Here is a 26,625-nt window from a genome sequence, read left to right as displayed (position 1 = left end):
CATTTTTCTATTCCTTAGAGAGATAATCTTGATATTATAATAATGGAAATAATTTATAACTAATAGCAAGTACTATGTGACAGGAGTTGTCATCTTCTACCACCTCAATGGCCCAGAATAAGTTAGAATCATTGCTCTACAATCTTTTCTTTGACTTTAATTCAAGAACTATTCATGAAGAAGTATTAATATGTGTTTAGTATTATGAAAGTTAAAGCACAGTATTATTGGAATGATAATGACATTTAGTTAGTTAATAACAACCTAAGTTGGTATTTGATTACATGAGGAAAAAAAAAAAGGTGGTGGGTCAATGGATATCGCACTGAACCTGGAGTCAGGAAGACCCAAGTTCAAATTTGACCTTAGACACTTGCTAGTTAGCTTTGTGGCCCTGGACAAGTCACTTTACCCTGTTTGCCTTCATTTCTCCATCTGTAAAATGAGCTGTAGAAGGAAATGCAAACTACTCTAGTATCTTTGCTAAGAAAGCTTCAAGTGGGTTCACAAAGTCAACTAAACAATAAGAATTAGGTAAAGAATGGACAAGGTCATGGTGATCTTGCTAAAAAATAGCCCTTAATTTTAACTTTGAAAGGGATAGCTGGAATTTTAAAGGACCTTCCAGTTGGATATTGATTAGTCATTTCAGTTGTGTCTGACTCCCATAGCACCTAAAACAGTTTCTTGCACAAAATAGACATTCAAAAATTGATGATTCACTTGAGAAAATTATGGATAAGCATTACAGAACAAGAAAATGTAGACTTTGAGTGATAAGGTAAAAAATTTGGAATTGAATTTATAGGTAGAGAAGCATTGTAAGTTTTTGGATAGAATATAATAAAATGATTGTCTTTTGTGTTCTTTAACATATCCCTACTACTCTCATTATGCTCTTGCATGGTATCATTTATCATGGGGGTAATAGGAAATTATATCCATGGCTAAGTAGGCATATTCTTAAAAACAGTTCATGTTGAAACATTTTAATGTTGATTCCTTACCAGATTATTTTGCTTAATGAATAAGAAGTACTTAATACAAATAGAATAGCTAATCTTTGTGACTTCTTTTTAATATTAGGTGGAATGTTGAGTACTGCAGACCTCACAGTGCCAAATGGATCTGGTAATAGTCCAGTGGGTAAGTAACTGCTATTATTTTTTGGTTTGTGCACTACTACATGCACTGATCTCCTCATTTAAGACAAAATACTTGATCTCAGATCATTATCTCCCATTTAATTAAAAATTTAGAGGAAAAAGTTATTATCCTCTCTGAGAACTTCCAAATGAAGATACATGACCATATGATGTAGATAATGTTACAAATTTGTTAAAGCAGTATGTGACTAGGCATAAAGTTCTTTACATCTCAGCTATATTTTCTGTCATTTACCATCAGCCCTGATTTTTCTTTGCTCCAAACACGTATCTTCATTTGTCTATATATAAGACATTGCCATCTGGTTATCAGTCCTTCAAATTCAAAATCTTCAAAAATAAGCCTCTTTTCCATTAAAACTGCTTATTCTATTTATTTCAGCTCTATGTTCAGGGATGTCCATTCTTCCCATTTTAGATTTTGACATGGTATTTTTGACTCTTGTTACCTCTCCCTTACTTGGTTGATCTAGTCAATTATCAATTTCCAAAAATGATTTCTCAGATCTTTCCTACCTCAACAGTTCACAGCCCTTATCTCATTTCTATTCTACCCAACCATGACCATAAGACATTATCAGCCTCCTCTGCCAGTATAACAGCTTAAGTTTTTCTTGCCTCCATAACACTACCATACTAATCTTTCTTTTGTATAGGTCAAGTCATAGTACTCTTTTGTTCAAAGATCATCATTGATAGCCGTTACCTCTGAAGTAAAGTTTATAGTCTTTTATCTGGCATTAAAGAAACACAACAATTTAGTTATGTCTTCCCATTTCAACTTTATTTCTTGCTATGTGTACTGATAGTGCCAAATTATTTTTCAGAATGGTTGGACTAATTTGAAGTTCCAACCACCAGTTAAAGGGAAGCTTTAGTTGCATAGATTTTGTTCATGCAGAAAGTTTTTCATTTCTATGTAGTTAAAATTATATTTATCTTTTATGATTCTTTCTTTTTTTTTTTTTTTTAAGAATTCTCACCTAAGAGAACTTTGATATTTAGGTACTATACCTATTTTGGTATATGGTATGATATTTTGTCCAAACTGGATTTCTACTAACTACCTTCAAGTTTTCTCTGGAATTCTTCTCAAATAGGAATTTCTGAATCCTAGTTGAGTTTAATTATTTCTCTTTATATTTTTATAACTCCTTGTTATTCCTTTTTTCTCACCTTCTCACTCTTTACCCATCTTTATCTCCATTATATTTCCAGTCTGCTTTGTTATTTTATACTGTAGGTACTGAGGTATCTCTGCTTCATTTAATATTTTTTGTTGAATAATTTTTTTCATTAAATAATTTTCAACCTCAGATCTAGGTTTGAATTGTATTTTTTTTCATTCCATGGAATTTAGGTTTCCTAAAGTCCTACTCTGTCATTTTTTTCTTACATTTCTAGATTTTAAAAGCATTATACATAATTTACTTTTTCTGTTCAACTTATCTTCAAAACTCTTCTTTAATTTTCTTTTCTTTTTCCCCGTAAGCTTCTGGTGTACTATTTTTTGTTTTTTTATCTATTTAAGATAATATTGACTTTGGCTCTCTTATTCAATTTTTTTTATGTCATTCTCTTTAATGCTCTCACTTTGTTTATCTCTATAGAGAGGCAGTGATGTATAGTAGCGGGGGAAATGCTGACCTTTTAATTAGAAGACATGAGTTTGAATCCTGATTAACATACCTTCTGACATGTTTCCCTATGGACGCAAACCTTTTAATCTCTGAATCTAGATTTCCTCATCTGTTAGGTAAAGATAATATGTACATTACCTGCTTCACAGGATTGTTGTGATGAAAGCCCTTTAAGCCTTACAGTGCTTTCAGAATACGAACTGTCAGATCTGTTGACCTGTATTACCCAGCTTATAGTCTTTTTTATTCCTCTCTTGTGATTGTTTAAATGTCTTGCAACCTTAAAATTCATTCTTTTTTTTCTCCTGAAATCTTATTCGTTATCAATTATCACAGAAGATGGTGAAGTCTCCTATACTTCTCAGACATGATCATTATTTTGAACTCTTTTTCCTTTCTTGTATTAACTGGCAGTGATAAATTTGATTTTCCCAGATTAGAGAAGCACAACGTTGTTTATATCCAGTTTTTATGTCTAATCAGATGCAAATCAGATCATGGGATGAGTCTCTATGGCAATTGCCTTCTTTTGTTTTCTTAACCAGGTAGAATTACTGAGTTTCAAGAAGCTGATAAACAGAAACAGTTGGTTTTTATTTTATAATCTATAATAGTATAATAAAATCTATAATTTTATAATCTGTAATATAAGATTATTTTGTAATCTATAATATTTAATTACATATAAGTATCTAATTTCCAAAATTGGTACTCATATATAAAATGAAATTTTAAAAAGACTTCCTTTGAGCAACTTTACTAACCGTTATTTAGAGATAAGAGTAGGCCTGGGACCTATTGTTTCATTGTATTAGAAAGTTGTCATATAGAAAAATTCCCACTACCCATTCAATCTGACACCTTTTTTATAAATTTATAGTCTTAGAGAATTGCATAGAACTTTGAGAGAGTTGGCCCAAGGTCACACAGTTATTTTGTATTAGAGGCAGGACTTAAAACCATACTTTTCTGGCTCTAAGATCAGCTCTAGTCATTATGCCACCCCCCCCATATCCCTGGGAAAGGATATCATTAAGAGCATTGATTAAAAGCCTAATATTGTACTAAGGCTTGGTCATATTAAAAACTACCTTTTTTTTCCCTCTGCCACAAGTTGGTGATCAATAAATATACTTAAGTTTTTGTAATGAGCTTATTGGTTAAAATTAATATCCAATAACTCCAAGTATTATATTTTATAAGATTTATTAATAATCACTTGAAGTAGAAGAAATGAAAAGAACAAAAGTCAAATCTGAATAAAATTCTCCTGCCTCTCACCTCACCCCACCTCCACAGCTGCGTTTTCAAGAGAAGAGAGTGGAGCTATACAAAACTTATATCCTCCCTACGTTAGTACATTATGTGAGAAAGAACATGGGAAGCTGGGAAAGAGTGTTCTGGAGTTCAACTCCTAATTACACAGTACCAGTACAGTAGTTTTATATTATTGTAAGTCTAAGTATGAAGTTCCCCTATTAGTAGATGAAAAAATTGAATGCATAAATAAGAGGCTTTTCATGAATACTACTTTTAATTTTTATCCTAAATAAGACAAATATTTATAATCTGAAAATTAACAAAATGCAGATATTCTTTTCTAATTTTATGGAAGATAACCCATGAGTACAATCATAACTGGAGCTTTTATACAATCCTAAATGGAGCTTTTATACAATCCTTTTCTCTAGCAAGGAAATTTGCAAGATGCTTAACTACACTTTAAAAACATTGAGAAAATAGCACATCACTAAGCTCCTGATATACACTATTCTGCTAAGGTGCTATGTCTTGTTCTAAAATTTTTGAAAGGGACTGACAGGTATGAGTTAATATTCCCTAACCAAGAGTTTTTAAATGCCACTTAGCAATAAGCATATCAAATAGATAGTTCATGGACAGCAACAGCCAGTTGAAGCTCAGATACTATCTCTAAAAATCTAAATATGATGCCCAAGTGAATATTCTTCTTTTTTAATTTATTGCCAATAATTAAAGGATTAATTTCCTAACAACATGTTGGCCTTATGTGTAAGAATTTAACATACTGAGTAAATAGAATTTTTTTATGATTAGAATATTTTCAGTTGTATTTGATTTATTGACATTATCCATGCTTTTTCATTACCAAACTGAGACACAGGTTCAGAAGATAGCCAGCTAATTCAGACACATGCATTGTCTTTTTGGGATCATCTCTTAAGAAGAGTTCAATAACACTTACATAATTGCATAATAACTAGTATTCCTGACATAGTTTATAGCTAAGTTAGGAAAGTTAATTGATTTTTACTCCATATTAAAAGGGCTGAGTTAATTGTCTACCTTTATAGTTTATAGTCACAGAAAAGAGAAAATTATTGCACATTTATTTTAAATATCTTACTTTCAGCAGCAAATTCAGGAGATTTGCAGATTTATAGGAAAGAACTGCAGGATTTAACTGAACCATATTAATAACAATATACACATATATACATAATATATATTTTACCTGTATATCAAAGGAAAAAGCAAAGGCTTACAATTAGTAATTAGAAAACACTATCTTTTTAAATTTACTTCTAAAACTGAAGTGGTAAGGAAATGTGATCCATTTCAAATTCTAACAGGTAATGCTTTCTGAATTACTTTAAAAGCTTGTCCTTCCAAAATATTATTTTTATTGAGGCATTGGTTAAACAGTGACATTTTGAGATGTTCCTAATATGGCTATATATCTACTTCTCAAAAAGTGACTTTCTATGACTTTTTGAGGTGCAAAAATAATATTTCAGCTTATTTGAGAATAAATATTAATTTAATACTTGGACTTTATTTTTAAATTTAAGCTAACTATAAATGACTTTAATATCTACTCCCTTTTGTGTATAAATAAAATCTTTGGCTCTTATTTACTTGGCTCTCTATGACCCTACCCATCATAATGCAGTTCTGTTAAAATGTCACATATGCTTTCTCAAAAAGTACCAAGTTGGCGGCAGCTGGGTAACTCAGTGGAATGAGAGTCAGGCCTAGAGACGGGAGGTCCTAGGTTCAAATCTGGCCTCAACCACTTCTCAGCTTTTTGACCCTGGGCAAGTCACTTGACCCCAATTGCCTACCCTTACTGCTCTTCTGCCTTGGAGCCAATACACAGTATTGACTCCAAGATGGAAGGTAAGGTTTAAAAAAGTACCAAGTTATGTAATAGCATGCAGTCAAAATCATAGAGTTTATGGGGGAAATAATATTTTAGAGACACAGTGCTCAAAAAAAAGTTGACACACAAAAAAGAAAGGCACCAAGCAGTAGCATAATCATTTACATGTTAAAGGGTTATGCAGTACATTAATATACAACATATATTTAGATATATATAATTGCCCTGGGTTATTCAATTGTATGCATAATGTATAGACCTTCAGACCCAGCAGTACCAAACAGAGAAAAAGGAAAAGAAGCGATATGTTTTGAAATATTTGTGGCAGCTCTCTTTGTTGTGTCAAAGAACTTGAAATTGAGAGGGTATCCATTGATTGAGGACTGACTGAACAAATTGCAGCCTGTATTTGTGATGGAATATTATTGTGCCACAAGAAATGATGAGCAGATTAGTTTTTTAAAATTTTTTGAGAAAAAAATGGAAGGACTTGCATGAAATTATGAAAAGCAAATGGAGTGGAATCAAGAGAACAGTCATTACATATAGCTACAGAACTAATGTTTGGAGAATAACTTATGAATGCCTACCTTCAGAGTAAGAACTGATGAATAGAAACCAGAAAAGCATTGTTTATATATACATATTTAATGTTTTTTTGTCAAGTGATGTCTTCTTTGATGTGGAGAAGGGGAGGGAGATAAAACGAAGTGACAGGAATTTTGATGTAGCCAACAAACAAATTAATTTGAAAGAAAGAAGAAATACATAGATACTAAAATAAATTATGGCTGAATCTGGATGTCTTCACCTGCATGAATAATTTGGGTAGCACTGAACTCCAACCCCTAGAGTAAAAGTCATCTTGGAAGAGGTGGGAGTGTTTGGGACCAATCATTCTCTTCTTACAGGTCCTACTTCATGAGAACATATACAATAAATCTGATACTTTATCTTGATAAAGATCTGATGTTTACTTGTGAAAGTGGGTATCAGAAGGGTAGCTGGTCATAAGCTTTTTGCATTCTTACTGTTTCTCACACAAAAACAAATCACACAAAAGCAAATTCAAAATTTGCATTATGTTCAAAGTGTTCCCTAATATGTCAATCATGTTGCAACAAATTTATGTTTTTAAAACATGTTATATAGAAGAATTTACAGGCTTATTGGGGCATATTCTACTTTATAAATTTACTCAGGAAAACACTTAGTACTTAGTCTCTAGTGTTTTGCTTTGGAAGACCTTAGACAATTCTCACCATTTTGAGAACTAGGTTTGATGTGATATTGGGACAATAGCTAAAATAGATGTCACAAACTATATGAGAAGCATAATATCTTTATTTAAAAGAGGTATCCTTGAGCTTCACAGCTTATTTATGTTTACTTTATAATTCTAATACATTAGGTTATCTAGTTCCCAAACCCAGAAAAGATTGGAAGTGAGAAGAGGAACAATTAAAGGCAGAAACAATAACAGAGAAGGGAAAGACTAACTACAAAAGGAGAAACAGAAAAACTGAAAAGCATAGTCTTAGGAAAAGGGTAGTCTAAGTCCATTCACTATAAAAGTAAACATTTAAGATAGTAAGAATTTAACTCTGTCACTCTCACTTATCAGTCTGTTGTTGTTTATGAATAATGTTGATTCATATCACGGTAAGATAATTTATTTTATATCAGACAACAAACATTTATTAAATTCCTAAATGCCAGATACTGAAGATACAGAGAAAGGCAAAATATAGCCCCCACTCTTAAGGAATCTAAAGGAGTGAGGCCACATGCAAAAAGCTAAGTATAAGCAAGTTATATACAGGATAAATTGGAGATAATCAAAAGAGGAAAAGCACTAGCATTAATAGAGATCAAAGAAAGTCTTGTAGGAAATACAATTTTGGTTGAGGCTTTAAGGAGTCTAGGAAGTTTAAATGAAAAAAAGACATTCATTCTAGGTATGGGGGCAGCCAGTGAAAACTGGAGGTGGTGAGATATGTTATCTTGTTTGAAGAATAACAAGGAAGTCAGTGTCACTGGATTGTAGAGCACCTGAAGATAAGGTGTAAAAATTCTGGAAAGGGAGAAAAAGAGACTGGCTATGAACTTTTTTGAATGCCAGAAAAGGATTTAATAATGTAGTTAGTATGGAACCACTTGATTTTATTGAATAGAATTGACATGATCAGATTTAGACTGTAAGAATATTGGATTACTAAGCAAAATAGAAAAAGAAAGCCCCAGACAGAGTCCTGAAGGACATTCAACTTAGTAGGTATGGCCTGAACAAGAACAAGCAAAGAAGACTAAGAAAGAGCCATCAGAGAGGTAGGAGGAAAACTTAAGAGATCAGTGTCCTGAAAACCTAGAGAGAAAAAAGAGAAGTCAGTATCAAGAAGAAAGCGTGTTTGACAGTATCTAAGGCTACAAAGAGATCAAGGAGAACAAAAATTAAGAAAAGACCATTAGGTTTCACAATTAAGAAATAATTAATAAATTTGGAGGTTGCAGTTTTGGTTGAAGTCAGAGGCCACACTGCAAAGATTTAAAAAGAGAGGAAAGGTACCACTTGTGTACAATATAGTCTTCTCAAGTTTAGCCACAAACTGGAATAAAAATATTTAAGATCTTTATTGGATAAATCAAGTAAAGGATTTTTTTGAGGATATGAGAGGATTGGGGTTATTAGTAGGCAGTAAGGAAAGAGCCTGTAGAAAGAAAGATTTAAAAAGAGTAGGAATAATAGAGCAGCCAGTATACTGGAGAAGACAAGATGAAATTGGCTCATTTGTCCAAATGAGATTAGTTTTGGCAAGAAGGGCCAACTCTTCAGTGAGAGCAGGGTGAAGGAGGAAACAATAGGACTAGCCATGTTGGTGACTGAGATAAGGAAAAGGATGTAAGGGAATTTTCATTGAATTGCCTTTTTTTTTCCCCAGTAAAATATGAATCATTGTTCTCAGCTGAGAAGGTTGGGGTAGGGGAAGATATAGGAGGCATAAAGAGGGATTAGAAATTATGGAAAGGCCACTGTGGGTGTCTTGAATAATGAGTCAATTAGGGAAGGATTGACTTGTCTCAGTGAAGATCTCTTTCAGATTGTATAATATAAATTTGATTGTTTAACAATATGTTCCTAGAATATTCCAAGAGACAAATTAGAATCTTCAGAAGAAGGGAATGAATGACAGAATTTATAGCCTTGTTAGCAGAATAGAAAAATTTGAATCCACAACAGCGAGTTTCTACAAAAATGTTAAAGACAGTAAAACAGATTGGGAATAAATACCAATATACTAAAGTAAAGGAGTAAAGGACAAAAAGGAAAAAAGTGAGAAGAAAGAAGCAACAAAGCAAAAACACATGATTTCTATATAAGGAAAACATCTATCTGGAAGACAGGAAATGTAGAGAAAAGGATCATAGCCCACCCAGAATAATAAGACAATAGTCAGAAAACCTGAGCACCAAAATGCAAGAAATTAAAACCAAACAACTACCAATAGCTTCTGAACATGAAAAATAAAGCACTGATCTAAAGAATCCACAGACTGCCACCAGGAAAAAACCATATGCTGTAAACTCTGAGACACAGTGTTTAAATTAAATTTAACAATTACTTTGCCAGATAATACAGTCTGCCATTGACCAGCAGAAAGATCTTCACATATAAGAAAAGATAATTTGAATAACAGAAGACAATGTGCCCGTAAGAAACTGTATAAGGGGTTTGAATAATATATTCTGAAAAGTAGATACTCAAGGCGCAACCCAGTATACAGCATATCCCAGCCCAATAATTTTAAAAATGGAATTCACTGAAAATAAGGGTTTCGAAGTATTGGGGGAGACCAGACTTGTTTGATTTGCAGATATCCCAAACAACAGAAACATAAGAAATGTAAATAAATACAATTATAAAGGAGAACATAAGTAATGAAACTATTATCCCATCTTTAGAGATTTTTAAAAGAAAAAAAATTAAGAGAAAGACATGTGATTTCAAAAGAAAAAAACAACAGAAGGCACCATAAAGAGATTTCTTACTTAAAATACATAAGGTGATCGGAATGAAAATATGATTTAAATAAATTGAAGGTAGTGTTTGAAGAACAGACCTAAATCACTATGAATTGAACTGCTCAAATCTCCCCATCCCACAGATAAATCAGTATATTTTATGGGTTAAATAGCAAAACGGAAATTTGATTATAGAGGGGAATGTTATATGTATTCCAATCAAGCCGATGCTAAACAAGTAAGAAAAGATATTTCCTGTGGTTGGGCAGCAAGTAGAGACTTCAGGAGAATGAGTTAAGGTGCAGTTGAAGGAAGGGGTCCCACCGAAGAACATTCTCAAGTGAGAAGAGATATTGTATAATGAAATATGGGGGCTTTACCATGGGTCTAATCAAACTACTTTGTAGAAGTGGGAAGGAGGGGTGGTACAAGGGTCTACACATATGAAACATTGCAAATATTCTCTTAAAAAATGTTTGTGATTTTATAAATTAAAAAAAGAACCAAGATGTGAATTCTCATTAAGAAATAGGAATTTTGGCCATTTTAGCAACTCATATTTATCATTTGGAGATACAATTTTGGAGGTGAAATTGTAAAGAGATCTCATTGCTACTTCAAAATTTTAATTGTTTAATTGTGGTTTAACAAAATAGTTTTGTTAATATGACCAACTTGTATTTAAAGTTTTTCCCCCTACACATCTATTCTTCAGAGTCTTGTAGTCTATCAAGGAAGGTAAACAGTGCATCTATAGTATAACATTAAAAAAAAAAAAAAGCCAGTATTTACTAAGCTTGGAACCAAAAGATCACATTTCCTCTCTCCTTTACAGTGGACTATGGGTATGGAACACTGTATATTATGGCAGACCTTTTCAGTACTTTTAAAGTTATACTTAAATTCTTTTTTTTTCTTTTTTCTTTATTTTAAGGATGAGGAAGAAAGAGGTATTCATTAGGAAATGTAGGTGATATAAGATTTCTATAGAAAAAAGTTCAATAAAAATTTGTTTTAGTGGTTGACATTTGTGAAATGTTTCAAAGTTAAAAAAAAACAACACCCATTCTCTTATTTGTTCCTCATAACAGCTTATACTTTGATTTATAGGTGTTATTTTTCCCTCATTTTACAGATAAGAAAAACAGAAGTTCTGTATAGGGGGTTGCTTGCCTAAGGCCATTAATGTGGTAGAATCAGAGCTGGGATTTGAACCCAACTCTCCTTGGTCAAAGATTCTTTTCACTATATCAAAGCTTTAAAAAGAAATATGAGCCTTGAGTGAGATGGAAATAAATAAGAAAGATCATGTCTAGAAGTCAGGATTCAGAAATTTTCATTGGAGAAACAAATATTTTATCTGGGCCTGAAAGGATGAATTGGAAGATTAGGCAGAAATGAGGTATTTTAGATAGAAAAACTAGCCATAAGCAAAATCACAGAAATGAAAAATGCAAAGAACTAATTGGATCAGGCTAAAATATATGATATTATGAAAGAGACTTTTATGAAATAAGACTAAGAAAGGAGTTTGGGCCAGAATTGGTTCTGAATGCCATTTGTGTAGTTTAGAAAAAATCTTGACTAACAAATATGTACTTAATTCCATTATCAGCGAGCAGCCATTGGTGGTTTTTTAAGTAAGATAATTAAATAATCAGAGCTATACTTTTAGACAATTCTACATAAAATGTTAGATTAATTGAAGAATGAGAAACTAGACAAGAAATAAATTAAAACGTATTTGCACCAGCCCAGGGGAGAGGTTAAGGAAAGGCTGGACCAAGATGGTGATAGTGAAAATGTAAAGAAAGTGATGCATAGAAGAGATTTTAAGTAGCATATATAGAACTTGACAATTGATGAGATAGGGGGAAAGGGGAAGAGTCAAAAATGACACCAAAGTTCCGAGCCTAAGGGCCTGAAAGGCTAGTGATACAATGATCAGAAATACTGATCAGAAGAAAGAAGTAAGTAGAAAAAGTACTGTCCATTTATCTTTATGCGTTGAAGTGCTACAAGAAGGATTAGTGACTGGCAAGTGCTAATCATATTTGAAGCAGCTAGGTATCAGTGGATAGAGCCAGCCCTGGAGACAGAGGTCTGGGATTCATGTTTGGCCTCAGACACTTCCTAGTTGTGTGACCCTAAGCAAATCACTTAACCTCAGTTGCCCAACCCTTACTGCTCTTCTTCCTTGGAACCAGTAATTAGTATCAATTCCAAGACAGAAGGTTAAAGTTTAAAATTATTTAAAGAACATGCTTAAGTTGAAAGCAATCTTTGCAAATTTAATAACAGAATTTGAACTGGTAGCAATTAAGCCTTAAAGAAGAGAAATAAAATTAATGTAAAGATAAAGAGAGTATACTAATATTCAGAAATATTGAAACTCAAACCAAGAATTACTTTGTTTCTTTCTGCCTGTCTTTTCATCCCTAAAATGGAAATCTGTGTGAATATTATTTTCTACTGTTATTATAATTATAATGTGACTATATTCAACAAATAAATTTCATCATTAATGTTTCTAAGCTATTTTAGATATTATTGAAGCTAAAATTTATGATGCAGGTAATAACATGGGCAGATCTGCCAACAAATTTATTGAGTCTCTTACTTGAAAGGTTATTTTAAATAAGCTAGCCTAATTGAAGTGCCAAGGGAATTTTGAGAGACAGAGAGACAAGAGGCAGCATTTGCCAGGTGTATCAGACCAATGCTACCACCTCCACTTTTGTCTTAATGGGAAATATTCTGGAACATTGAGTCTAAAAGCCCCGGGAATAGCAGTACTGCCCAGACCACTGGCCCCACATTCAGCTTGGCCCCTACAGTTATCATTGAGGGGAACAATTCCTGAGGAAAGGGTTCCTCCCTGTCACTGCCATCATCAGTCTTGACAAATTGCTGCTTATAGTCAGATGAGGCAAAGAGTCCCTGGATATTAATGCTTATTTCCCCCTGCCTACCAGTCCTTCCTCTAGCCTATCCCAGCCATCACCCCATAAAATAACCCTTGTGGGAGCAGCTATTTCTTTAATTACTAAAACCTAGGGCTTTTTCAGCAGCCAAAGTTTCTGAAGATTCAGAAAAAACTCTGAGCACCAAAGTCTTTGACACTATCAGTTGGTTCAACACCAGAAATAGATATGGTTTTGTCATTAGAAATCCTGTTAAAGATTGATGATCTGCTTTGCTGCTGTACCTTTAGGACCACTTGAGTCTTTACATCTGACCTGATGGTGAAACCTTCTATATGTATGGCCTGCCCCATGAGAATATGAACTCTTTGAGAAGAAAGACTCTTTTCTGTTTATATCTATAGAACTTTGCACATAGTAAATGCTTATTAATTTTTTCTCCCCAGTCATACTAGCTGGTGGTTATGCAAAGACAAAAAACAGCCCTTATGTTCAAGGATCCTGCCTTCCACTAGGGGAATACATTTTGCATCAATATTAATATATTTCAAGGTAAATTGAGGTGTGAAAGTGAACTAAACAGCAAGGAGAGTTAGGCCAAAACTTCAAACAGGAAGTTGTACTTGAAATGAACCTTGAAATAAGACAAAAAATCTGAGAGAAATAGGTATTACCTGTGCAAACATATACAAGTAGGAGATGAAATCATCACATTGAAGGAACAATGAAGGAATAATCACTTGAATGCAGCAAAGAATTTGTGAAGGAAAACACTAGGAAGTTAAATACAATTCTGGCTTCAGGCCTTTATTTTAGAGGCAATGTTGAAACACTAAAGCTTTTTAAACAGGAATACATCCTCAGACCTTTAAGTTTTCGAGGTTGTTTGGGCATCTCTGTAAATGATAGGTTGGGTCATGGAAGACTGGAATAAGACAGATAAATGAAGTGTCTTATTACAGATATCCCAACAAGATTTTGGCCTGAACCAAAGTGATACCAATGTGAATAGAGAGAAAGGAATGAATGCAAGAAATATTATTGAGGCAGAATTAATAAGACATGGCAAATGATTGGGCATACATGTTGAAAAAAGAAGAGTTGAGATTGTCTCTGGTTATGAATTTGAGTAAATAGAGAGATGGTAATTTCCTTAGAAATAGGGAAATTTAGAGATAGGATAGCTTTAGTGAGGGTAAATTAAATGATACTTAATATATAAGTGATATAAGACATCCAGGGAGAGATACCTAAAAGGTTTTTGATTAGAGTAAAGTTGTGGGGAGAGATTAGGGCTAGCTAGAAGCTACAGTGTAAAAATATTTGAATCCATTGTAGTAGTAGTTACTGTTAAGCTTGGAAAGAGCAATTTTAGTCCTATGTTAGGTTCAGAAGCTAGAATGCAAGAGGTTGAGAAGTGAAGGGATGATAATAGTAAAATCAGGTAGAATAGATTACTCTTTCTAAAAGCTTGGAAATAAAAAGGAAGAGAGAAATACAGGGAACACACAGGGCCTATTAGGCTTAAACATTAAAATGTATGAAGGGGGAATAACATGCAGTAATCTGAAAAGGTAGACTAAAGCCAGATTGTGATATGCCGGAGAAGTTTGTATTTTTTCCTGGAGGCATTAGAAAGCTACTAAAGCTTCTCAAGCTGAAGAGGTGTTTCCAAAACAAATTCATATCCCTACCCAACCCAACCACCATAACTTGCTGCTTTTGCAAACTGCCTAATTTATTTTTACTATTCCACTATCTTCTCTGCCACCTGGGTTTGAAACCTTAGAGACCTAGAGACTCTTCCCCTATACCTAACCTTTCATAGAAATGCAATTGCCGTAGTCTATGGATTTTACTTTTACAGTATTTCTGGCATATTCTACTTCTTTGGATTCCCATTGTCACCAGTCTCATTCAGTCATTTCTTTCCTACAGTATTGTGATGAATTTTCATGGGTCTTCATTATCTTTAAGCTCTTCTCTCACGAAAATCTTTCATATCACTACAGAATAATCTTACAAGTCTGACCATGTAGCATTTATGTTTGAAAATTTTCCATGACTCTTGGTTGTCTATGGAATAAAATATAGACGCCTTATCCTGAGATTTAAGGGCATCCAGCTACTTCTTTCACTCTATTCTCCTTCATGCACTTCACATTCTAGCCAAACTGAACTACTAATCATCCCCTCATTTCATCCTACTTTTTCTTAACTGCTCTGCATTTTTAAGGCAGTTCCTCATCAGCATTCTTGTCTTAGATTGTAAACTACAAGGAGACTTCTAAAGAATCTTTAGTGCTAGTAAAACATCATCCAGATATTATTCATTTTAATATTTTTGTTAGGATGCATGGCCATTTCATAGTTATTTCAGAATTCCCAGGTTATCAGTAGTTTTATTTCAAAATCCTAAACTATAATTTTGTTATACAAATGATTAGAGACTACTTTTTATAAATGTATTTTTGCTTTTTTCCCCTAAAAAAGATAACATACAGATTTATTGATAAAACTTCACACGTTAATGAAAAATGATCTTTTAATCTTATTGAATGAATTGCTTTTTAGAGCAACATTAAAATCTATACATCCATTCAGTTCCTAAAATGAAATCCCAGAAAAATTAATGACATCATTGACTACAAATTGTTCTTAGAATAGTAGTAATAAGAATATAAAGTGCTTTCCAGCAACAAGAATGCATTGTTTCAAGTGATATGATTTATACACCTAAATATAAGCTAGACTAATTGATTGTTATGTCTTATAGCTGTAGAACAGTAAATGAGATTAGCTGCATTAATTTTCTGGAGTATTCAAATACAATTTGCTAATGACAATTGTCACCATTTTGTTACTTTAATAAATGAGCACATCTAAAAATCAGCTTTGCCACAAAAAGTTATTTATTTTCAAAATACACTATTTTTTCCCAAACATACAAGATATAGAAGTATTTGACATTTTTTTTTGCTGTTGAAAATAAATGATTCACTAAATTATAAAATTAATCTAAAAATCAAACATAGCAGCCTACACAAATTACCTACATTTTCTACATCTCGTTTTTTGTTTTATAAAGAAATTAGAATTGAAAAAGTTTGCCAAAAGAATTGCTGCTTTGTGCTATACAAAATAACAAAAGGCATTTTGAAGATGAGTATAACTTGAGTATGGGAAGTTGCCAAACACTTACATCACCCTGTAATTATTATCTACTTCTAGTTGCTGACCTTACATTAAAAAATACAGTGCTTTTAGCTCCCTTTTCACTCTACTTGTAATCTGATTTTCCAGAGTAGTTACATCTATCTCAGAATATGTGAGGAAAGTGCAAAAAGCCTCTTGAGAGAGAAGTGTACTCTAAATGTAAATGAATGTCTTTGCATTATCTTGAAATTCTTTGGGGTTTTAGAGAGTGACAGGAAGGTATTGCTTTGTCCTTTTTATTCTAATGCAAATTACATCAATTGACTCCTGTAGCAAATAGAATTATATAATTGTTGTATCAAGCATGGATTTGCCCTTGATATTTAATATTAAGAGGAACAGTAAGTTATTCTTTGAAAGGTTCTTACACAGTTTATAGCTTTGTGATACTGTAATTATTAGTCCTTTTTTTTTTAGGGGTAGAGGTAAACATAATTAAAAAAAAACTTGTACACTAAACATGCTGTAGCATAACCCCTTGGCATCTAATTATTTTTAATCTCTCTAGCCTGCTTTTAGATGAGATATCCTCCTGGATGTACAGTCGTGCATAGAGTATTGTTTTGGTGGCACTATTAAATATGTGAAATATTTTCTGAAGGCTGTCAGTATGATCTAAAAAGGGCTACAAGAATGACTATATATGTAGCTGTATGGAAGACAGTCGGGCCAATCCTAACATCAAAACTACCAAAACATATGAAAAAAGAATGTAGGACATTGTCTTAAAGTTCATTGAAACTGATTGCTTAATGTATTAAAATGTGTCACTCACAATTGCATTATGAATTAGGAGGAGAGATAAGAATTAAGTGGGAACAAAGAAATATTGAAGTTTCAAGTTAGCCCCATTTGTTCAGTGACTGAGTTTTCATGGAAGCTAGAGAAATAAAGAGAAAAAGGTACAAAACTACATCCTCAGTGTCAGCTCACCTATTATTGTCCTTCTTTACAGGTTAAAAAAAAAAATCCTGGCAGACCAAGCATAAGGTTAGGTTAGAGAGTGGTTTGTCTGAGAAAGATACAAAAATTTTTAAGGACTGCAAATCTTTGTATGTGTTAGCATATTATGGGGCAGCCAAAAATGTTAATGCAATCTTGGACTTAATTGAGAAGCATAGCTTACTTAAAGGATTAACTCCTCTTTGGTTAGACTACTTTAAGAGTATTGTGTTAAGCCTTGGATGGACTCAGTTTAAAGGAAGATAACCATGAAGGTGAAGGTCCTTGAGTCCCTGTTTTATGAAGATACTTTGAAGGAGCTGGAGATATTTAGTTTACAGAAGAGGCAGTAGACTAAAGGGGCAAGTCGATAACTGTATTCAGTATTTGAATAGGTATTGGGTCTATTCTGTTTGTTCCCAGAGGACAGAACTAGAAGCAAAGTTTAGAAGCTCTGGAGCCAAATATTCAACCTGATAACAGGAGAAACTTCACAGTAATTAGAGTTGTTCAAAAACACAGTGAACTCCTCTTTGGAGGCATGGGTTTCTCCCTTATTGGAGACCTCAAGCAGAGGCTAGATGGCCATTTGTCAGGTATTATTTCAGGCATGTTATATTCAAGCTCTGAGAGTTGGTTTGTATCACCTTGATTGACAGGGGAAGACAGTTGGAGACCTCGGAATGTTCGCAGAGGCGGTTAGGAAAGGGGAAAGTCGGTTGGCCTCAGAATATAAATAGCCCTCACAGTGATCTGGGGGAGGTCTTTGGTCTTGGAGCTTGGATCTTTGATCTTTTGAACATTGCTCTGAATCTCCCTAGATATTTAGGTATTTGAATCATCATTAGCTATTAGGTATCTGGGCCCGGGAGGTGAAGGGTGTAAGGGGAGGTATAAGAAGAAGAGGGTGGATTTCCTGAGGGATTATTGATCATAGCTATAGTGACAGGGTCTACTATCCCCAATCCATTCCTGATTATTCCTTTCCCTATTTAACATCTATAGATAAAGTTTATTTAAGTACCTTCCTGAGTGGTCAATACATCACGGCCCTTGAGGAGGGAGCAATGCAGTCAGATGAAAACATTATCCAAGGCTAATAGAGCCCAATAATATTAATTAATTCAACCCCAGGTGGGACCTGAAAGGGTTACCTGTCTACCTGACCTTTAAGGGTCCTGCCTGGGCACTGTTATATTTAGAAAGGGACTTATAACATCAAACTAAGGTGACTGAGTGGGTGTTCCCATCCACTAGCTGCTTAGGGGAATACAAAGGGCACAGCTTCCCTAACCAATATCTCTAGGAGCATAGCACCATCAAGAAGAGTCCACTTTTATTTTTTTTATAATAGGCATGAGTTTAATTGGTGGTTGAGTTCCCATCCAACCCTAAATTCTTTGATTCTCCAATGACCTAGAGATGGCATTCATACAATTTTATTAGCATGTCACTTTATCTTAATTATTTTTCAATTTCTTAGCATAACACAGATGTCTTTTTCCCATTGTGAGCCAAAGTATTTAAATAGCTATGTTTTCAACAGTTTTTAAAAAAGCTAGTTTTTTAAATTTTCTAGCTGAATTGTAGAATTCACAAACTATGCTTTTCACCAATTTATCCCATTGCATTTTACATTAATTCTTTTTTAAGAATGAAATAAAGTTCCTACCATCCACTTCCTTCATTCCTATTCACATACTACTGAATGGAGCTAGAGAATATGAAACTGCTGAATGGTAACTTCAAATTTATGTTTTCTAATCTCAGCTGTGTTATCACTAAAATCAATACATCAGTAAACATTCATCAAGTGCCTACTCTGTGCTAGGCACTGTGCAAAAAGTGGCAAAAGACAGTTCCCATCCTCAAGGAACTTAGTGTTTATTAGAGAGATCACATGTAAAAAAAAATACATACAAACCAGCTTATGTAGGATAAATGGGAAATAATTAACAGAGGGAAAGTACTGGTATTGTGAGAGGTTGGGCAAGCCTTCCTGTAAAAAGATAGGATTTTAGTTGGGACTTAAAGGAAACCTAGGAAAATCAGTAGTTGAAGTCAAGGAGAGAAAGCATTCCAGACTTGAGGGATGCCTACAGAGAATGCAGAGACTAGAGAGAGATGAAGTTTCTTCATGGAATAGCCAGGAGGTTAATACATAGAGGAGTGGAAGCTGTAAGAAGACTAGAAAAGTAGAAAGGGACAGGGTTGTGAAGGATTGTGAATGTAGAACAGAAGATTTTATATTTGATTCTGGAAGCTACAGAGAGCCACTGAAGTTTATCGAGTAGTGGAGTGACATGTTTGGACCTACATTTTCAAAAAATCATTTTGGTGACTAACTGAAGAAAAGTTTGGAGTGGGGAGAGACTTGAATCAAGCAGACCCTCTAGTAGCTATATTGCAGTATTCAGGCATGAGGTGATGAAGGCCTGCACTAAAATGGTGGCAGTGTCAGAGGAGAAAAGGAGGCATAGTCACTATATTTTAAGAAATACTGTGAAGGTGAAATTGAAAGTCCTAGACAACAGCTTGTATATGGGGGGGGGGGGGTAGTGAGAGATAGTGAGAAATGTAAGATGACTCTTAGGTTGCAAGCCTGAGAGACTCAGAATGATGTTGTTCATCCTTTGTTTTCAAGGACCAGTGACATCATGGGGTGGTATCTTGACTTGCATGTGTATTGGATTTAAGGGAGGCAAAGTTGTACAGAGTTGTCTGCCTCACTCTGTCTTCTAGTCACTGATTCACTGGAAAGACAAAAGTCAGGACAACTGGTGATGGCCTCGGATGCAGTGGATGACAAAGCTCTATGCAGTCATCAGGCCTACTTCATCTGCCATCTATGACAATTGAAATAATTGCTCTCATTCACCCATTCCACCAGGGAAAAATTTCACATGCTTGGAGTTAGACATCCCCCTAGCTCATCTGTGGATTGGAGGCCTGTTGGTTGGTTACCTTCATCCTGGTTTAGCCCATCTGCTAAAAGATATGGCTTCTCAGAACCATAGATGTGAGTTGAGTGAAAGGTGGACACCAAAGAGGCAACCTGAAAAAGGCTTAGCAAACCCTGACATCAGAGGTGCTAATCCTCCCTGCATACCCTTTATAGTAATAGGGAAGATAGGAGGAAGAAAGGGGTTAGGAGAGAAAATAATTGGGTTTAGTTTGAGATAGATTTGGTTTAAGATGTCTACTAGACATCCAATTTGAGATGTCAAAAAAGCAGTTGGAGACATGTGATTAAATGTCCCCAGAGAGGCTGGGGCAAGATAGGTAGATTTGAGAATAGAAGTAGTAATTAAGTTCATAGGGCTTCAATTGATGATATTAAAATCCCACTTTCCATATCATCTATCTATAAACTCCCCACAACACCTTTTAATATTTTTTAAAGTTTGAGTTACAAATTTTTTCCCTCCAGCTCTCTCCCTCACCCATTGAGAACACAAGCAATCATACCAAATGAAGTTGTGCAAAACATTTCCATATTAGCCATGTTACAAAAGAAAAGAAGGAAGGAAAAGGGGAGGAAAAAATATGCTTCAATCCATACTTAAAGTTCATCAATTTTCTCTCTGGAAGTGGATAGTATTTTTTATCATGAATTCTTTGGAATTGGCTTGAATCATAGTCTCGATCAGAGTAGTTAAGTCTTTCATAGTTGATCATCCTTGTAGTAGTGCTGTTAATTGTGTACAGCCATGGTTCTGCTTACTGCGTTTCACATTAGTTCATGCAGGTCTTCCCAGGTTTTTCTGAAATAATCCAACTCATCATTTCTTAAAGTAGGATAATATTCCATCACAGTCATATACTACAATTTGTTCAGCCATTACCCAATTTATGGACATCCCCTCAGTTTCTAATTTTTTACCATCACAAATAATTATGCTATAAATATTTTTGTATATATGTTCTTTTCCTTTTCTTTGATCTCTTTGGAGTATAAACCTAGTGGAAATATTGCTAGGTCAAAGTATATGAAAAGTTTTATATCACTTTGGGCATAATTCCAAATTTTTATCCAGAATGGTTGGACCAGTTCACAACTCCACCAACAATGCATTACTTTACCTGTTTTTCCATATCCCCTCTAGCATTTATCATTTCCTTTTTCTGTCATTTTAGCTACTCTGATGAGAATCTTAGCTCTTAATTGAACAACTTAAAACTTTTTTCCAAGAGTTCCTTCTTCTCCCTTCTCCTTCATTTTACATCACATAAACCGAATCACTCACCATCTCCTCCTCCATTCCTGTCTTAGATGAGGAGGTTCCTCTTTTCCTTGTCAAAGCCAACCTCTGTACATGTTCCATCTTTTTCCATCTTCTCTATCAGGTTTTCCCAACTCTTATCCCAATTCTGTCATCAGTCTCAAGCTTAAGAATGCCTTGTCTAGAAAGCTAAAAGAGAATACGTATAGGTTTACTAGCAGTAAGGGGCATTCCTGAGTTTCAAGCCCATGTCCACTGTGTTGTGACTAGGTTTAACATTTGTAAAAGGATTATTTCACATAAACTTCACTGAATATAAAAGCCCCCTTTAAATCCATTGCTCTTTTGGCCAGACCATATTGTTTTCTACTCATCAAGAAATCTCACTTTATGTGTGGATTTGTACTCTATAAATTGTGTGGTCTCTTTAAACTCCTTTGCTTCATTAAGATGATCTTGTTGACTTGGACAGTGGGACTAATGAACAAGATAGAATCCTAGTAATCATAGGAATGTCTGGACAGTCTCTCTTTTTTTCTCATATATATATAAATATATATATATCAAAACCAAGCAATATTATCCTCAGCTAGTCTTGGAACTTTTAAAAATCTTGAAGTATTTAGATCCATCTTTTCAATTCAAGAAAAAGTCATATGATAAAATGCTTCTGCCAAGTGTTTCCTTGTGAACCTTTCTTCTGCAATCTTTGCAGCTAGTAGCCCAATCAGATCCTCATTCAAAATCCTCATTCTAATTTCTTTCAGAATTCTTGAAGTCGAATTTGCATAATGCAAATTTAGGTAAAGTGAGAACTATCTGTAGTACTTACCCCACAGCACTATTATGAATATCAAATAAGAATACAAATGAAATACATTGCAACCCTTAAAACCCTATGTGAATAACAGCTATTTTCCTTATGTTGCAAGAAGAGATGTTGTCCATTAGTAACTCCTACCTCTAAAGATTTTTAATTGCGAAATACCTCAGATCTGGTCAGCTAAGTGTCACAGTGGATAGAGAGCCAAGACCTGAAATCAGGAAGACTCATATTTCTTATATTTCTGAGTTCAAATTTGGCCTCAGACACTTACTAGCTCTGTGACTATATGATGGTCCGCAAGCCACTTAACCCTGTTTGCCCCAGTTTCCTCATCTATAAAATAAAATGAGCTGGAGAGGGAAATAGCAAACTACTCCAGTATCTCTCTGTCCAAAAAACCCTAAGTGGGATCACAGAGAGATAAACTTTATGGAAACAGCTGAACAACAAACCTCAGGTCTAGGCTCATTTCATTCCCTTTGGAAACTTTTTTAAGATCTCAAGTCCTGCTATGATAAATATTATTCAATATATATTGTTCTGAATTGTTATGTGATTCAGACAGACACTAAGTGACAAGGAGAACTAGTCATAAACAACTAAAAACAGATTAAAGTTACTCGAACTCTTTTTGCTCTTTTTTCACTTTTTTAAAATTCTTCTAAATGTCAAAAAATACTGGTTTCTTATTTTTATGAATGGTTTTCTCTGCATCTTTGCTATTTTGATAACCATTTCTGTTCATTATAATAATTTGATATTTTTGCTTTCTAGGGAATGGCTTTGTAAACTCAAGAGCATCTCCAAATCTGTTAGTATCTACTGGAGGAAGTAGTTTAGGCAAAGTAATGCCTACAAAATCTCCCCCTCCTCCTGGAAGTGGAAGCCTTGGAATGAATAATCGAAAACCAGACCTTCGAGTAGTTATTCCCCCTTCTAGCAAGGGTATGATGCCTCCATTGGTAAGTTTATTCTTCAACTTCATCCTTTAAAATATATATTTTATATAAATGTAACCATTTGACCTGGTTCACAGCTTACTTTGGTGAATGAAGATAACTCTTCTTATTTAATGAAGGATCCCAATTATGAAAATTTTTGTTTGTAAAAGTTCTATGTTTAACATATCTATAAAACTTTAGCTAATGATATTATTAAAGTAAAAATGACTTGACTCACAATGAAGAATAGATGACAAATTTATTTTGTAATAATATATTCAATGCCAGATAAATTTGTGAGAGATTTATATGCCAAGTCACCAGGTTGGCACCTTTATTTTGTCCTATTCAGCCAACTGAAGAGTACTTAAAAACTGAAATGTAAAGTATCTGTCAGGGGTCAGAGCTGGGTAGCTCAGTCGATAGAGAGCCAGGCCTAGAGATGAGAGAGCTTAGGTTCAAATCGGGCCTCAAACATTTTTTAACTTTGTGACCCTGGACAAGTCACTTAACTCCCATTGCCTAGCCCTTTCCTCTCTTCTGTCTTGGAACCAATACACAGTATTGATTCTAAGGAGGAAGGTATGGATTTAAAAAAAAAGTATGTGGCAATTTTACTTTTCTCCCTGCCCTCTCCATAGATAGCTATCATTGAAGTGATTAGAAAAGCTAAACTATACCTCCTTGTTTTCTTTTCACAATCTCCAATTATTTTTCAGGCCCTAATATAGGTAAAACCAGCAATGTATTTTCATTCTTCTTTGACTTTTGTAATAGATAAAAATAAGATTATTAGGGACAACCTGGCAAGTTTGTGTTTTTTAAAACTATACCCAGTGATTTAAAGGCTCTCTACTCCTTACTCCCTAACATTATTCCAATCCTAGCTAACTGAAAGCAGTAGCAGGGGATTTAGAAAAGCACACCTCATTAAAGGGCCCCCTACTTTAAAATTAGAATTATAGTGCTTATACCTGAAGAGTTGGGTAGGGAAACTGAAGAAACCTAGAACCAAAGAAGTTAAATGATTTGCCTGAGGTCACATAGGTTAGCTGTTCTAGCCCTCATCAGAGAGAAAATTTAAAAGGCAATTAGCCCCTCTGACTACATTCTGTATGAAGGAAATTTGGCATGGGCAATAGTTTAAAAATGCTAAGAAACTAGACCTAAAAGCTACTTTCTTTTTAATTTAAATATTACAAAGTGATAACAGATAACATATTTATAAAAAGTAGAAAGGAGGAAACTGCAAAATTATTTGTTTAAAGAAAGTTTGAAATCAGATTATTTTGTATTTTGAGAGATAAGATCTCAGTTTTGAATACTGAAATTCTCTCCTTATAAAATACTGTGACCCGGAACCTTATTGGATACATATTCAATAAGAATAATAAAATATTCATGAACTTCACAAAACAAATGTTTATAGTATTCTAGACAGATATCTCTTAAAAGTCATTTTCATTTCATGCAAAATTCTATTATAAAATGATATTTTATACAAACTTTAAATAATTGCCCTTTTTGTTAATGTGACTTAATGTGGGTTAATGAATAAAGAGCTGGCTTTCCAGCCAGGAAGACCTGAGTTCAAATTTTGCCTCTGATACATACTAGTTGTTTGACCTCAGGCAAATCAGTTAACCTTCAGGTCCTCTTCTAGGTATCTCTAAAAAAAGAAGGATCAAACCTATTTTGATAGAGGGAATCTCCTCATCAGGAGTTTGCTATGCTAATGATATCATAGGCCAAGTCCCTGTCCCTAACTTGTCTTTGTTTATGCATACGAGAAAACAAAAATAATTGTTTTAAGTCTAGACTTGTAATTTCATCCATATGGATATTCCCATTGGTACAGATCAATAACTGGTTTCTAAATTCATTTTCAAGTTTCCTGGAGAACTGAGAGGTTCAATGACAGCTAATATGCCTAATGTGAGCATGGATTGTCCTAACCACAGGCTTGCCTTCAATTATACCATGGAAATTTTCAAATAATAATTATTAACTGAAAAAGGGAAACATTTTCAGCTATGTAAAAAAGTACTTTTTGGATGGATGAGGAAAAAGGAATAAATGTGCTCAGTTTATTGGGTCTTTTAATCTAATTTTTCAATATTCTTCCACTTTAATTATGACCATGCTTATTTTTACACTCTAAATTTTTTACTTATACACGCTTATATGCAAGTGATATACCTTTGATAGAATTTTATGTCAACCTTGCCAGTATTTGTGAATGGTCTCCAGGCATTCATATAGTAAATCACAGGTTGGGTATATAATCATATTGTTAAAACCTAAATGTTTTCTGTTAAAACATAGTTTAGAACAATGACAGTCTTAGTAACTTTGTTATCCCTCTTGTTTGCTGAGTACAGTCGGAGGAGGATGAATTGGAGTTGGTGAGTGTGGGTATCTGCTTGATAAGATAAAAGGGGTTCAAAAAGTCCTTGTTTCTATCAAATGTTTAATTGTAAACAATGTTCCCTTTAGCATATTTTTACTATTTTGGAAGTTTTGAGAAAAATACAGTCTTATAAACTAAATTCTGACATTTCTACTAAAAAAATATTTTGTGTAGTTTTATTTGTTAGAGGGAACATTGGAACAGAGCCTTAAAAAAACAGTAGCCGTCCATGAGCCGAAGACACTAAAGATTTGCTTTTAACACACACACACACACACACACACACACACACACACACACACACACACACACACACACACACACACGATACAGAATACCTTATATAGTTCCCTAAATTATTGAAATGTTTTTAGAAAGTGACTTCACTCTTGAAGTTCCTCAAATTGTAATACAAGGTCTTGTGTTGTTTCTCCTTGTTTCAAAAAGATTACATCATTTTTGGTGAGGTCACCTTTTCACAGAGTTGGAATTATTTCATCCTGCATGAGAAGATCAGATCCACAAGGGGGTTCCCTGTTTACTAAAAATGATATATGTCTTTGTAAATGAATTATTTTATAATTCACCTCTTTATTGAAAGATGTTTAATTTTAAAATGAGCTATCCTTTTTCTAAAGTGAGTGGTTTTGATTGGCTTTAGCTCTGGAAAAACAAATGTGACTAAAAATAACTTGCAGTTGGTAAGAAATATTACTGTTGTCTGCAAAATAAAAATACATATCTTTTAGTTGCTGCACAAAGGACCTTGGCAGAAATTATCATTTAAGTCCAAAACATCAGTTTGTAGTTTCCTTATTAATTTAAGGAGGGGGCGGGGAGGACTTAATTTGTCATCAACATGGACCATTGCTGGTAAGAGGCTCAGATTGCATGAAAGCATGGTTTTTAAAAAATGCACTTGGAGTTCCACTTAATAGTTTCATGCTTATGCATGCTGGTATTTTTTGTGTAGTTTGTTTTCTTTCCGAATATCTTTTTCTGCATACCAGAGCACTTTTTTATCTTTAAATAAAAGATCATTCCTCAAACATCTTTGTGGTTTCCCTTTCTATTCCCACTACTGTTTAAAGTTTTCCTTCTACCTATTTGGTATTAGATTATAATATATACAACCTTGGGATTTTTTTGGTTGTTTTCAAACAATCTGCTTACAA

At 34.0% G+C, this 26,625-nt stretch overlaps 1 protein-coding gene across 5 annotated transcripts in view; it reads left to right on the top strand.

Annotated features, from left to right (window-relative positions):
• Positions 1-26,625, top strand: part of MEF2A (myocyte enhancer factor 2A) — a 197,750-nt gene that overhangs the window by 158,700 nt on the left and 12,425 nt on the right. For 4 of the 5 annotated variants that reach the window (XM_044665418.1, XM_044665416.1, XM_044665415.1 and 1 more), the window contains 2 exons: positions 1,087-1,146; positions 22,874-23,061. In XM_044665418.1, the coding sequence (XP_044521353.1) occupies positions 1,087-1,146; positions 22,874-23,061 (248 nt within the window). Of the gene's footprint in view, positions 1-1,086; positions 1,147-22,873; positions 23,062-25,421; positions 25,446-26,625 lie in introns of all 5 variants that reach the window. The other variant, XM_044665414.1, reaches the window with a different exon arrangement.

This window comes from Gracilinanus agilis, chromosome 2 (assembly GCF_016433145.1).
Source record: "Gracilinanus agilis isolate LMUSP501 chromosome 2, AgileGrace, whole genome shotgun sequence".
NCBI classification, from domain to species: domain Eukaryota; kingdom Metazoa; phylum Chordata; class Mammalia; order Didelphimorphia; family Didelphidae; genus Gracilinanus; species Gracilinanus agilis.
The sequence above is the reverse complement of the archived record's forward strand: the minus strand, read 5'-3'. Positions and strand labels throughout refer to the sequence as shown.